The sequence below is a fragment of the Triturus cristatus genome, chromosome 4_2, assembly GCF_964204655.1.
Source record: "Triturus cristatus chromosome 4_2, aTriCri1.1, whole genome shotgun sequence".
Classification (NCBI taxonomy): domain Eukaryota; kingdom Metazoa; phylum Chordata; class Amphibia; order Caudata; family Salamandridae; genus Triturus; species Triturus cristatus.
The window spans coordinates 498,057,694-498,072,983 of NC_140586.1; the positions used below are offsets into that span (position 1 = coordinate 498,057,694).

The following is a 15,290-nucleotide window of genomic DNA, read 5'->3' on the forward strand; positions in this document are numbered from 1 at the left end:
TCCACTCCACAAAATTCCACTCTACATAACTCGACTCAACGCAACAATTCCATGCCACACAATTCCACACAGCACTATTCCACCCCGCACCATAACATTCCACACCGCACCACTTAATTTCACCTCACACCAAATAATTGCACTCCACAACAAAAGGAAATGCCAGAAGCAATAGTCTCTAAAGTGAGACCTATTGGCTTTGCCAGTACTTGTTTTATGTACCTCTGCTCCTATAGACTTTGGATCTCTGTTTATTTATAGGCCCTATTGACACCTCACTTCTTCATTCACTAGTAAGTAGGACCAAAATTAAGTAAAAATTGCATCTCAGTATGTTCCTCTGTTACAATCAAGAGAGTGTTTTATGACTCTTTGTCTTTTAATTAGTTGACCTGTTTCTGGCTACTCAATTGGCCTTAGGAATGTCCTACTACCTTATGTATTAAACTATTACATTGTGAAGATGTGCATGTAATCACTACATGGATGTTTCATGGACCACCTTTAAGACATGTTAATGATGATAAAATTCCCATTGCACGATGCTTTTGACGATATCTACACTGATGGTGTACTTTGGAACAATGTTGTTACAATATAATTATTTAGTAATATCACTATTATAGCTTACTGTAGGGTGAGCAGTACTGTCAGTTTGTCAATTTGGTAGCAATATGTTGGTGTAAGGATACGGTGACTGGAGTCTGTACATCTGAGAACAACTGCAGAAATTTGATGGTAGCACACCCGGGCACTAAATGCAACCATGTGAGTTAAAGAACAATGTCAGAACATCTTTCAGAAGGCCACATGGCATGCAGGGGCTATTAGACCCAACCGTGGTGATTGAGGCCTTTTACTCCTGATGTCTCGGGGGCAGAACTACTATGGATCCTGAGCGAATTGGCCAAGTACCCATTCTACACTTGACTCTCAGTGGTAGCTGTGGCTGAGCAGTCAAAGGCTCACTCAGGTGAGAAGTGTAGAAATTCGTTAGTGACCATAACTCGTAACTCAAAGTGCACTCAGCAATGCCAATAAATCAATGCCCAGTCAAATACTTGATTTTATATTAAAAATAGGTATTTTATTTCTAAGTCTATGCATTAAAAAAACAACATTCATAAGCAGCAACACAGTCCCCTCGAAGTGGAGACTCTAGTGTTTATCGGACAAGTCCCTATCCCACAATCCTCCTTGCAATGTTATCGGGGTTATTCCCCATTCAGTGATGGCTACATCCAGGGAATGCTCTCCAGTAGGCCATACTCATTTTAATCTTTAGGAATTATTCATGAGTGTCTACGGTGCTGCAACACCTCCAACAGCAAGTCCCCCGGGGGCCCCACAGGCTCGAATCATGTCTTGCTCACTTTGCCACTAGATTCAAGATAGCCTGGCTGATGAGGGTTATGAACCCAAAACCGGTCCCAGGATGCTTGTTTCCGGTCCAGGGAAGACATGGCTTGGCAGTTAGGGCTTGTCTGTTCCCATGAGGCACAGGGTCAGACTGATTTGCATATGGCATGTCTGAACTGGGGTGTTGGAGTGAGCTAAAGAATAATGATGGATTAAACCCAGATCAGTTGACTTGGGAGTGAATGCTTGATTTGCCCAAGCGCTCCGTCCATCATCCCCTTTAGTATCGCTTTGTTCGCCCTAAGTTGGCAGGGTATGCCCAGACGTGGGTCCTTTGCTCACTTTGCCACTGGATTCAAGATAGCCTGGCTGATGAGGGTTATGAGCCCGAAACCGGTCCCAGGATGCTTGTTTCCGGTCCAGGGAAGATATGGCTTGGCAGTTCGGGCTGGACTGTTTCCATGAGGCACAGGGTCAGACTGATTTGCATATGGCATGTCTGAACTGGGGTGGTGGCGTGAGCTAAAGAATGATGAGGGATTAAACCCAGATCAGTTGACTGGGGGTGAGTGCTTGATTTGCCCAAGCGCTCCGTCCATCATCCCCTTTAGTATCGCATTGTTCGCCCTAAGTTGGCAGGGTATGCCCAGACGTGGGTCCCTTGCTCACTTTGCCACTGGATTCAAGATAGCCTGGCTGATGAGGGTTATGAACCCGAAACCGGTCCCAGGATGCTTGTTTCCGGTCCAGGGAAGACATGGCTTGGCAGTTCGGGCTGGACTGTTCCCATGAGGCACAGGGTCAGACTGATTTGCACATGGCATGTCTGAACTGGGGTGGTGGAGTGAGCTAAAGAATGATGATGGATTAAACCCAGATCAGTTGATTGGGGGTGAGTGCTTGATTTGCCCAAGCGCTCCGTCCATCATCCCCTTTAGTATCGCTTTGTTCGCCCTAAGTTGGCAGGGTATGCCCAGACGTGAGTCCCTTGCTCACTTTGCCACTGGATCCAAGATAGCCTGGCTGATGAGGGTTATGAACCCGAAACCGGTCCCAGGATGCTTGTTTCCGGTCCAGGGAAGACATGGCTTGGCAGTTCGGGCTAGACTGTTCCCATGAGGCACAGGGTCAGACTGATTTGCATATGGCATGTCTGAACTGGGGTGGTGGAGTGAGCTAAAGAAAGATGATGGATTAAACCCAGATCAGTTGACTGGGGGTGAGTGCTTGATTTGCCCAAGCGCTCCGTCCATCATCCCCTTTAGTATTGCTTTGTTCGCCCTAAGTTGGCAGGGTATGCCCAGACATGGGTTCCTTGCTCACTTTGCCACTGGATTCAAGATAGCCTGGCTGATGAGGGTTATGAACCCGAAACCGGTCCCAGGATGCTTGTTTCCGGTCCAGGGAAGACATGGCTTGGCAGTTTGGGCTGGACTGTTCCCATGAGGCACAGGGTCAGACTGATTTGCATATGGCATGTCTGAACTGGGGTGGAGGAGTGAGCTAAAGAATGATGATGGATTAAACCCAGATCAGTTGACTGGGGGTGAGTGCTTGATTTGCCCAAGCGCTCCGTCCATCATCCCCTTTAGTATCACTTTACATGTTTCTGCAGCACAGAAGCATTCAGCGTTTCAACGGGTGCCCTGATCACAGGCATTCGTACGCTCTGATCCGGTTCTCTCGGTACATGCATCAGCACATGGCAGGCACAGGCTCATTCCTGAGCAGTGCTTCTGGCTTTCCTCAGTGATTAGAGATGCTCCCAACCTGCGAACACATGGTAAGTCAATCTTTTCCACACAGGGGCAGAGGGATTTGATCTTCCAGCTTCTGAAAAGAGCAAGCGATGGTGCAACATCTTCTCTAGCGTCCTCCACAGTCGACAGGGGTTGATCAGGGGCAGGTCTCAATGCATGGGCTCAACCCACTAGTCCAAGCCTCTATCCTTTCCCAGGTAATGGCACAAACTCCTGCAAAGTTAGTGCTGGCAACCCCTTCTTGCTTACGGGTTGCTAAGGCATTTGAGAACACATCGCAGACCCCTCTGGAGCATACACCAACACCACAGGAGCCCCACCTGCATATGGGGTCGCCACTAAGGCCATCATGAGTCTTTGGTGCTTTTGTCGAACAATCACTTCACCAATGGCCCCTTCTAGCATACAGGGTCACCCCAATGAGGTGGTACGAGCTTGCGTTCCCACATGGTGCTCGATGCATAGCTCACTCCACAGTGGCCCTCACCAGGCATACTGGGATCACCAAAACAATCCTGCACAAAGGCAATGATCGTATCCTCACATCACACACATGGAGTCCTCTCTGTATGGTTTCCCACTGGACCTCCCTCCCTTCAACATTCTCATCTTCCTCACAGGGCACACTGGTCTTGGCAAGCAGGCAGGCACTGGTGCCCTGGCAGGTGGTCTTGTTTCCTTGGGTGATGTCCCCTCACCCAGCATGGAGACTAGCAGGCATTGGCCCCCAATCCTGGTCACAGGCGCAAGTCTTGCAGAGCTTCCCCTTTTCACGCATCCCAGCTGGCTGCTTGACAGATGACAAATTTTGGGGTCTCAACCTCCCCTACTTTAGTACATCAAATGTGATTTAGGGCCCGATTTTGATGTAGGACGGAAAGCCATCCTTCAGCTTGTCGGAGGCTTCATGCCCAACATCGATGATTTCCATACACCTGCTGTTTTACAATACCGGCAGTCGGAAGGAAACCCGCTCGGGAATTCCACTGCATCTCTTATGGGCTCAAGGATCCCATTGGAGCATCGCAATGCATTATAATCTCATAATGAAGGTGGAGCCAGCATCAGCTCTGCCGTCTGGGTTATGATGTCACTTTCCCACAGCCTTTCAATGTCAAAAAGTGACTTTGTAGGCCCCTAGCTGGGCCCCCTTCCACCCTGGCCCTCCGCTATGGGGCCTGGGGGGCACCTATGGTGCCCCCTAAACATACATGCACCATGTGGCAGGTACCACATGGTGCCTGTCAGATGGTGCTGGGTTGTTTACAGACATCCATTTTTCAATAGCAGCTTGTGCTGTGGTCCTTTTCCACCCCCCGCTTAAGCTTTGAAAAATGGATGTTTCTGACCACCCATAGGGTGGTCACATCCATAATTTTGCGGGCAAAACCACCGTCCTATGGTCTGGAGGTTCCAGTCGCAGCGGTGTTGGTCAGACGCAAGTCCGACCGACATCGTAATCAGGGCCTTAGGGTCTGAGTCTTTGATGTTTTATGTTGGGGATCTGCTTCTGTTGAAGTGTGCACTTTTCTTTCTCTTCTTTGCTCTTGAGAGGCTGTTTTTTACAGAAGGAGAGACTCTGGAACTGACAGACCCAAAACACAGAACAGTCACGGGTTCCCTGCAGTACACTAAGAATAATATTTAAAATTCTTATTTATACATACATGCAAAAATAATTTTGCTTGCATATATGAAGATATTGTACATTTAAACATTGAACTATGTTAAGACTCCTATGCATTTGCTCTTCAAAACTATTTTTTCTCTATGAGGAGAATATTTTCTATGCCTCATCCCGTATGGCGCCACAAAATTTGGGGATGTTTCCTCACGTTTTACACCCTAGATAGGTATATACTCCTGCGCTTGATAGGAGTAAATACCTAAACATGTCCATGGTGGGAATAATCCATAGAAAATTTTGTGAATACGTTCCTTCCATGGTATTTCCATCCTGTAAACCACACTCTCCCTGGGAGAAGATTTACTCACATTTAGAAGTACATATGAATAAATTTTTTTGCGGGTGAAAATCTATGTGTTGAGACTTGTCAGCAGTGATTTACATTGAAAACCAAATCTATTGCTTACATAAATTGACCTTGTGTGCACAAATGGCTTTGAGAATCGGGTGTTTTGTGAGCTGCAAGCCGCCTTAGCATTTGGTATGCTAGGAGTAACTTTGGGTCTGATTACGAGTTTGGCGGTCCATGGACCTCCAGATTCGCAATGGCGGTGGTCGACCACTGGATTATGACTCTCTGACTTGTTCCAGCTGTGGACCACCAGCTGCGCCAGGGAACCACTGTTCCCTGGCGGTTGTGCAGTGGGGGGGGCAATGCAATATGCTGAGTGGGACTGGCGCAGTCCCTCCTAGCATATTTCGAGTTCGTCCATCACTGGCCTTTTCATGGCAGTGAGGCCGCCACAAAAAGGCTGGCAGTGGTGAAACAAAGGGGATGCATTCAGGGGGGTACAACATGTGCCTCCTGTCTGCTTGCATCCCCAGTTCCAGCACGTCATGGACTTCACAGTCCATGCAGTACTGGAAGATTTCTACTGTTCCCATTGTGGTGCCCTTTTTTAAGGGCACCGCCGTAGGAAAGGCAAAAGGATCGTCCGCCTGCATGAGTTGAACTCGTAATCAGGCGGGTGGTCTTTGCGCGGCTTTGGTGGTGCTGTGCCGGCGCTGTGCCGGCGGAGAGCTGGTGCAGCTCAGCCAAAATCGAAATTAGGCTCTTTGTAACTTTTGCTTATATAAGCACAATTGGCCAGGTATTCATCAGATGTGTGTTAATATTGGTATTTTATCTCTTGCAGACCATGCAGCAGATGAGTGACCATCGGTATGATAAACTGACCGTACCTGATGACCATGCAGCAAACTGCATCTACTTGAATATCCCTAATAAAGGGCATGTGCTACTGCACCGATCTCCTGAGGAGTTTCCTGAAAGTGTGAAGGTAAATGCAAATGCCTACTTACTGTTCAGCACCACTTGTGTGAAATATCACCCTTATGAAAGCAAAAAGGTCCTCGTAAATCTTCAAAACATTCTATTTTATGCTCATGCAAGCAAAGGTGTGTGCGTATATATATATATATATACATATACATCTCAATGACGCTTTCCTTTAATCCTTGTTTAAAGTCGCAGAAAGCAAGAGCAGACCCAGATTCGTCTTGAGTGGTGTTTATTGTCAAATCACCATGTCGCCATGACGCGTTTCGGCCGGAAACACCGGCCTTGATTACAGCACAATCTGCCCGGCGCGTTTCGGAGCTCTAGGCGCTTTGCTCATGGGTCAGGTCAGGTTTGCTTTTCCCATACACAAATACACCATGTGATTTTAATTCCACAAAATAAAAGCAGGACTTTCATGCATCGTCAAAGTACATTGACCGCAACGGCCATTTTAAGACATCTTTGTACTCACTGGTGACCTATGTTACACTTTTATACCACGTTCTTGTACAGATAAAATGAATTCATATTGTAATACTCAGCTCTTCACATGTATTCAATTACATTTTGGGTATCAGTTGGGAATTTGGATAGCAAATGGCACTTGATAGCAGCATAATGCTATTACGTGTACATTTAGGGTATATTCTTAGTGTGTAAGAGCCAAGGAGGACAATGATAAACAGGGGCTAATTCCCCTCATCCCGCAATATGATATACAGTTAAACCCAAGTGGGCCTGCCTTTCCCAGACCCAATTCCTCAATACTCCCCCTCTGGATGCAGTTCAGCCCAAGTGGGCAATAGCATTCTTTTGCTTAAAAAAAATCACAAATTATCTGTACAATACTGCATTGAGTCCATCAAAAAAAAAAAAGAAAAACGACAGGTCTAGATATATTTGGCTCTCTTGCATTCCTTCTCCCCATTGGGACATCCTGAACTCCTACGAAATAAAAGAACAAAAGTTCAGTAAAAATCTCATATTCCATTTCTCTCTAAAAACTAGCAAATCTAACAAACAAATAATCATGAACAAAGACAGGCAGCAACATTAAAAAACCTAGCAAAAGCAAAATGTTTTCTCATCTCCAGATTAATCCTGTGCTGATTTTCACATCGTTTACAATTACACAGGATTAACCCAGATGGACTGCCAGTTCTGAACTAAACCTTCTTAACTCCTGTATTCTGCTACCACCTCTTTCTCGGATTGGGATCCTATCCAATACAGAGAATTTGAAAGGACAGATGTTTTTATCATGCTTTTGTTTGAAATGCTTTGCAATGGGATTTACTTATCTTCGTTGGTGATTGCTCTCATGTGCTCCAGTACTATTTTTTTCGTTTTATGAATCGTACTACAAATGTAGTATTTATCACATGGCAGCACAACACATAAACACAGAAATCTGAATTACAAGTGAGATGTTTAATGATCTTATATGGCCAATCGTCTTTTGACAGTTAAACTGTCTTACAGTTCATACTGTATTTGCAGGCTTTGCACATGCCACATGTGAAAAAGTCTTGTATATTGCTGGGTACCATTTCATGATTTTACTAAACTATTACTGAGAGTGCCTTGCAGGGATGCAGACCTTCTAAATATATATATATATATATATATATATATATATATATATATATATATATATATATATATATATATATATATATATATATATATATATATATATATATATATATATAATTTTATTATTTAAGGTACATAAAGCAAAGCAATGGAGTACATGAATTGGCCTGTTGTGTATCTCATTTATCATGTCACTATTGTCACCTCATTTGGAATTACATGCAATACCATCCAATGGAAAGGACTCTTACTATGTCAGAACAGTTTGCCCCTTGACTCCAGGAGACATATTTGTGAGTGCTTTGCGTCAGTGTTTGCACCACGCAACGTGGTGCATGCACGACGCAAACCTCTGTCACATTTATGAAGCCACGCAAAGCCACTTTGCATTGCTTTGAATTGCTTCAAAAATATGGAGTAATGCAACGCAGAGCAAACGCAGTGTTGCATTACTCTGTGCAAGGGAGGAGTTCCATGGGTGTTGTGGTGGGTGATCCCACACAAATCCTATGGTTTGTGATGCATTCCCAGATTCCTGAAACCTGGTAAACCTGGATCTGCACCAAAAAGATACACCTCCCCATATCAGGCTTCACGAGGAGAAATATATTTATTTCTCTTCATGTTTCCCTCTTTCTACGTTTGCTGCATTCCGCAGCACACTGAGAAGGAGGAAAATACCTCTACAGATTGTTTTTGTGCCAGGAAAGGTGCTCCTTCCTGCACAAAAACAATTCTGCATACAACGCAGGCACCCTTGCACCCGTTTCGGGCTCTGTAAAAAGCGCTTGTATTCTCTCTTTGGAACTTGTGGTACATATATGAAGATGTTTTTTGATCTGCGCTTTGCATTTAAGCAATCTACCTTTAACCTATTCAGCGCGGCGCGGATTTCCGCGCCACGCTGAAGATTACGTGCGCGGGCGGGGCCATGACGGAACGGTTCCGTCATACGCACAGCGCAGCCGACGTGCATGACGGAACCGTTCCGTCATGCACGTCGAAGGGGTTAACCTGAATCCTAAACTTCGCTTGCACCACATTCTTTTAGTTTGCCATGTAAACCAGTTTTCCATCTCCTGAGCCGATGGTCCATGTTTGCAAGTATAAAGCAGCATAAATAAATCATGGCCTCTCTTACCTTTGAGCTCTTTCTGGGCCTGGGGATAATAACCACTACTTTTGTTGCACAATCTTTTAATCTTCGCGATGTTAAATCAACATTATCTTTGAATGTTACTAAAAAAGAGAAACAAAATGTGTCTATATGTATATAGACACATTTTGTTTCTCTTTTTTACTACCTTATAACTGTGTATCACAATAAAAAGGAGGAACATTTTTAAAAAATGGGCGGCTGGCTGTATTCTGAGAAGCTAGCTCAGCTCCATCCCTCTTGGACCTATATTGGACAAATCTACTTTAAGGTAAACCTGTACTCTACAGATAACATAATACAGCACGACACAACAGCTACCCATAACTAGCCCCACTTGGTAGTCTTCCAGGTCCTGGGCACCCTGTCCATGGTTGTTTATTGTTCAAGACACTTCTGAATTAATTTGAGACAGGAGGCTGGCCTGTTTAGTGGCATGTTTGGTGTACAGAAATAGTGCTGATTCAAAGCAAAGGGATCGGAGGGCCAAGAGCCTGAGCCTGACTGAGAGTGTTGCTGGGTGTCATGAACGGGGAAATCCTCATCCATTCCGGGGGTCGACAGTAGGTAGGGGGCGTTCAAGTAAGAAGAGAGATAGGCAGTCTGCAGGGATGCTACGGGAAAACGTCAGCAAAGATTACTTAAGGGCACACACACCTGAAACTCACTTACTGGAAAAGCAAGTAATGATAAAGCTTCTTAAAAATAAGATTGTTTAAGGAATATACACAGTATTCGTAGAACACACTTCTTGCCAGAACCAGTGCTTAATTTGTGCCAGCAGTGGGCACCACCACAGTTTTTTGGGGACCGGGACTTATATATACTCATCAGTCTTTGACCCAGGCGCGCAACACCCATTGGACTCAAAGGGCTTCAGCCCCCCCCCCCCCCCCCCCCCGTCGTGTGTGGCAGCCCGGGATGAGACAGCTTCCCGGGCACCGACACAGCCGCACCCGAGCACTTCACAGGTCTTTAAAAGACCATTTGCTTAAAGATTCAGCCCCCCGACCCACCGAAATCAGCGCCACTCTGCCTATTGCTTAAAGATTCAGCCCCCCGACCCACCGAAATCAGCGCCACTCTGCCTATTGCTTAAAGATTCAGCCCCCCGAAATCAGCTCCACTCTGCCTATTGCTTAAAGATTCAACCCCCCCCGAAATTTTTTCTTAGCCCCCCCCCCGACATTTGGCTCTAGTTGCGCTTTGACCTAAAGTAAGAACGAGAAAGACAGAAAGTAGGATGAAAAGAAAGAGAGGAAAACAGCAACAAAGCATGGATAAACAAGCATTTGCACGAGTTTGAGCTATTGGCATTGTAAATGGCAATGCCTTTTATTTATGTGTTTTGAAAACCCGCAAGCGGTGCGTTAACATGCACTTTGTACTTATAGTTGTTGCTTATGAGAAACAAGGCTGGCAGTAAAAAAGGCGCAATTACTGCCAGCCTTGCTTCTCTGAAGCAAGGACTATAAGTACAACGTGCATGTTTATGCACCGCTTGCAGGTTTTCAAAACTAATAAATAAAAGGTATTCTCATTTACAATGGCAATAGTTGAAACTCTTGCAAATGTGAAACCTATTGCATTGCCCATTTAAGCTAGAAACAGGTTATGCAGCAGATGATGAATAATGTGGAATGTGCAGAAAACGCAAAATTATTTGTAAAAGGCGCACCTGTGGAATCACATAAATCCTGTGACTGTGGCAGAACCTATGCCTTGCAGTTTGCGTACAGGTTTAGTGTTAAAGCACTTACTTAATGATCTACATCAAATAAAAATCTCATCTGAATGTTACAGGATGTGCTTGGCAGGATATCAATATACATTAACTCTCAATGCTCCTTTATTAGTCGTAACTGTCCAGCAAGTGCATTAACAACTAGTTATCTTATTATTATTATTATTCCCTCAGATTTACTGGGCACACAAAGATTTCCATAGCAAGTGCCTTAAACCCATAAAATATTTTAAAATGCAGCTTTTGTGACCAATTATGGCATGTTTTAAGATCTGATGTCACTTCTTGTTTCACTTCCTTTGTGGTTATGGGGTGTGATGCCGATTCCTGTGATGTCACAGGTAATTTCATGCACCGTGATGTCACTTGAATATAGACTAACCTGGTTAGTCCCCGCAACTTTTTGTTTTAGGACTTGTGCCCTGATGTGGTTAATAATTTGCAGATTACAGTAAAAAAATAGTGTCTAGCTCAAAGGGATGAAAAAGCACAAAAAATGTAGCAAAGCATGATGCCGCACAGTGGAAGGCCCTTTGCAGTTCTCTACTGGTCACCTTTCTGTTGTTTATTTTTGTATTTGGGTGTCAAAGTGGTATTAATGAGGGGAAACGTTTGTCTAGAATTAGTAAGAATGCCAAAATAATGAGGTAACACTACAACAAAATGTGCCTCGTTGCATTACATAATCCCACTCATCTTGCCACATAATTTATGTCAACACTGCCACATAATTCCAGTTGTCCAGCCTACACCTTCAAAATTGTAAAATTGGAGTATTTCTATTGTGCTTGCTCAGCAGCAGGTCCCTACATAACTGGATCAAATACACAACAAAAAGCGAGTATGTTAACTTGAAGAAGCTATTGTTCCGGAATGTCCAAATTTTGTTTTGGATTCCATTTCGAAGTGTATTTCAATCACTTCCACATATTTCATCACAAGTTATTAAGGCGATGCTTTCCCTTAAATCACAATTTTCATAGAAGACTATTTGGAAAAGTGTAATGGTAATGAAGGAAGTCATGAACCCACACCAAGTCTGCAGCTACAGGATTTTTTTGTAAAGCACATAGGAATACCTGCAGTCCACTGAAATACCTAACGTACCTTAAAAACTTTATCGGCGGTGTAGGATGAACTGATTTGAAAGGGCGTTATTTAAGCAAGCTTGTAAGAAGGAAGCGTGCGTCAGACAGAGAGGAACGCACGGATTATTGATTACTGTAGGTCTTGCAGACAGCGCATGCGCACTGTAGCTCGACCTAAAAATGCAAGAGTGAGATAAGGAGACAGGAAGAGTAGAATGGAGGACGAAAGAGGGCATGATCTGGTATCCAGACTATGCAGCCTTGGCATTTGGTTCTCAGCAGGACTTCTGGTTGCCTTTGGCTTTATGCCCCATCAGTTATGTTTCCACAAATTAAACACAACTTAAAGTACTTAATACAATGTTGCACCTTCAGGGTTAGTCCACTAAATAACAACAGAAGGACGACCATCGCTGGTTTTTCCACGATTTGCACTTAGTGCAAGTACATTATACTGCGAATTTCACGAACTGCCTTCATTACTGCTTGCCTTAGATTATGCATTTGTGCATATGACTTGCAAATATTTTGCACATTTGCATAACTGATGCTGATGAGGATTTGGGCAAAAGCAGTGCATACCGTTTCCAGTAAGTCCTGGGCAGCAACTTTGCATCCACATATCTAGATTCTCCTTGTGTTCCACAAGCGAGAGTGCAGAGCACACACTGATACAAAGTCTGGTCATCCTGAGTTGTACTGGACGTCCATGTTACGCATGTTCACCCTTTGAAATAGAGAAAGAAACAGGACACATTTCTTGCGTACACTTTATAACCTGAGGGGCTCAGCTAAGCCTTTATGACTGGAGGGAGCTCATGATTTCTTGAAGCTCACGCTTTATCGACAGAGGCCTCGGGGAGCTAAACTCTGCAGAAAGCTTAGCTAACGTAACATAAGTAACTTAGACTGCAGTGCACAACCGAAACCCCCCCAATCAGCACAATGCAGGGGACTGACAGGGAACCTCTCAGACAAGTCCCTGTGAACAGGACACGGGACAGGACATGCTTGGGCTATTTTCATATATATACATCCTGAGACACATGGAGTCTTCAGAATTCTGATTCCTCTGACTTTTAGTGACTTATTTATTCAGTTATTCTCCCTGAGGCCTGTGGTGACTGGTGACTGGACTGCTATGGCACACACAAACATGAACATAGTAACTCAGCCACTAGACTCTTCCCCCAAACCCCAGCCCATCTGTCCCAAGATACCCAACAGTAGTTGCTAGGTGGAAGTGAAGGAGGTAGAGGTCATTGTCACACCCACTCCTATAGTGTCCCAAATGGTCTGCCCCTCCTCCGGCCATTTAGATTACTGGAGAACGCCCCAGATAAACATCTATTGCTGGCAGTGACACACACACACACATCAGTGTGTAGTCACTGCCTTGGGTTATGCCTGCAGGTCAAGGGTTTCCTTGCCCTGCCAATGCATGCGCAGTGCCTCCTCCTTCATCCTAAAAAACACAGAATTAGCCACCTTTGCAATTGTCACTGAGCAGCAAGCACAATTTATTGCAAGCTGCTCAGCGTTTTCTTCAAACCTTTTATTTCTCCCCCAGGCTGGCAGCAGGGCGATGCCCTCTGCACCTGTTCACACCAACCGTCCCTGGTCAGTGTATTTCACCTAAATTAGTTATAGTGGTATTCTATCCCAGTACTGGGGTCCTGGGCATTTGCTGGGTACACCAAAGTGATCACTGGAATTTCCAGCTGCTTTGCTTGCAGCGGTGAAGCAATTCAAAAACTGGTACTCACAGATCCAGGGGTTGGAGGGGTGAAAAAATACAAAGGATGTCCAAAGCCAGAAGCTGCCAATTTTTTTTAAGACAGTTCTGCTGCTTCTTCAGGATATTTTTCAGTCAAGTATCAAACAGCTCTCATGTGGGCAGTATTATGTTAAGGGCAAATGTTCTTTTTGAGCGTTACAATACTTTTTAGGTAGCAGAGAGAGAAAATGTGACAGGGATCAAAGTGTTCTCTTTCTTTCAGCCTGAGTTTCATTACCGTCTCTCTAGGGCTTTGCCCCCTGAAGTGGCTGCACTGTCAGCAGTTTTGGCTCAACCCTGGCACATGTGTAGGCTTCGAACTGGATGCTATGACTAATAGAAATAAATATTAAGCTCTTTCATAACTCCATCTCTAACACTCTCCTTTTCCAACATATAGGGGCCGATTCCGATCCTGTATTTTTTTTCCCATTTGACTCGTATCTGTATTTTTTTACGTACGAATCGTACAAGTACCGTACAAACGGTGAAGTACGATTCGTACGGGAAAAATACATATGAATCGCCTTGGGAAAAGTCTACGAGACGTCCCCGGACAGTTTTACGTACGAGTCATAAAACTGAAGTCCGAGCGCACAAGTCCGATCCGTACCGGCGTTCCGAATGCACAAGCGTATGGAAAACGTCCCGTACGGAGCAAACTGTGTACGACCCCTACCCCGGGTACACTCGTGCCCGGGGTATGAGTCGTACAGCCCCCCCACCCCACCCCCATATGTATGCGCCGTACCCCCAGCCCCCCGTATGTACGTGCCATACCCCCAGCCCTGTATGTACGCGCCATACCCCCAGCCCCCCTGTATGTACGCGCCATACCCCCAGCCCCCCTGTATGTACGCGCCATACCCCCAGCCCCCCGTATGTACGTGCCGTACCCCCAGCCCCGTATGTACGTGCCGTACCCCCAGCCCCCATATGTACGCGCTGTACCCCCAGCCCCCCGTATGTACTCGCCATACACCCTCCTCCGTATGTACGCGCCGTACCCCCAGCCTCCCCCGTATATACGCACCGTACCCCCAGCCCCGTATGTACGCACCGTACCCCCAGCCCCCGTATGTACGCACCGTACCCCCAGCCCCGTATGTACGTGCCGTACCCCCAGCCCCCATATGTACGCGCCATACCCCCAGCCCCGTATGTATGCGCCATACCGCCAGCCCCCCGTATGTACACGCTGTACCCCCAGCCCCGTATGTACGCGCCGTACCCCCAGCACATAGCGCTGGGGGTACGGCGCGTACATACGGGGGCTGGGGGTATGGCGCGTACATATGGGGGGGCTGGGGGTACGGCGCGTACATACGGGGGGCTGGGGGTACGGTCCGTACATATGCAATGTTGGGGTACGCACCGTACATGATGACACATACAATGTGGCTGATGGCGTGTACGGCGCGTACCGGGCCCCCTTTTCCTCGTGCTTCGCGGCGTACTTAGCTTTTCCGGCACTTTTTGGCTCACGTAAAAATATAGCCGTGCGGACTGCTGTGGGTACGAATCGTACTTGCTGGTTCGTAAAACGCTGCCTGACTCCGTGCGGACGTCGCGTACGCGCTGTCCAGGATCGGATTTGTATGTATTTTTTAGCCGTACGGTGTTTTTTACGATTCGTATGCTAATGGTATTTCTGTACGAATCGTACTTACTGGTTTGTACGGTGGAATTCCCGGGTACGAGTCGTACGGAGAAAACGCTCCGTACGACCATTTGTACCCGGGTTTTATAGGATCGGAATCGGCACCATAGTGTATGGTTCTCTTTTCCTCTATGACCTTAACTATTAATTCGTGTTTTGAGGCTCTTATACGCTTCTCGAT

At 45.7% G+C, this 15,290-nt stretch overlaps 1 protein-coding gene across 1 annotated transcript in view; it reads left to right on the top strand.

Moving 5' to 3' along the window:
• DDAH1 (dimethylarginine dimethylaminohydrolase 1) overlaps positions 1–15,290 on the top strand; it is a 505,590-nt gene that overhangs the window by 469,369 nt on the left and 20,931 nt on the right. The window contains exon 5 of the mRNA XM_085602072.1: positions 5,943–6,086. Within this exon, the coding sequence (XP_085458198.1) occupies positions 5,943–6,086 (144 nt within the window). The remainder of the gene's footprint in view (positions 1–5,942; positions 6,087–15,290) is intronic.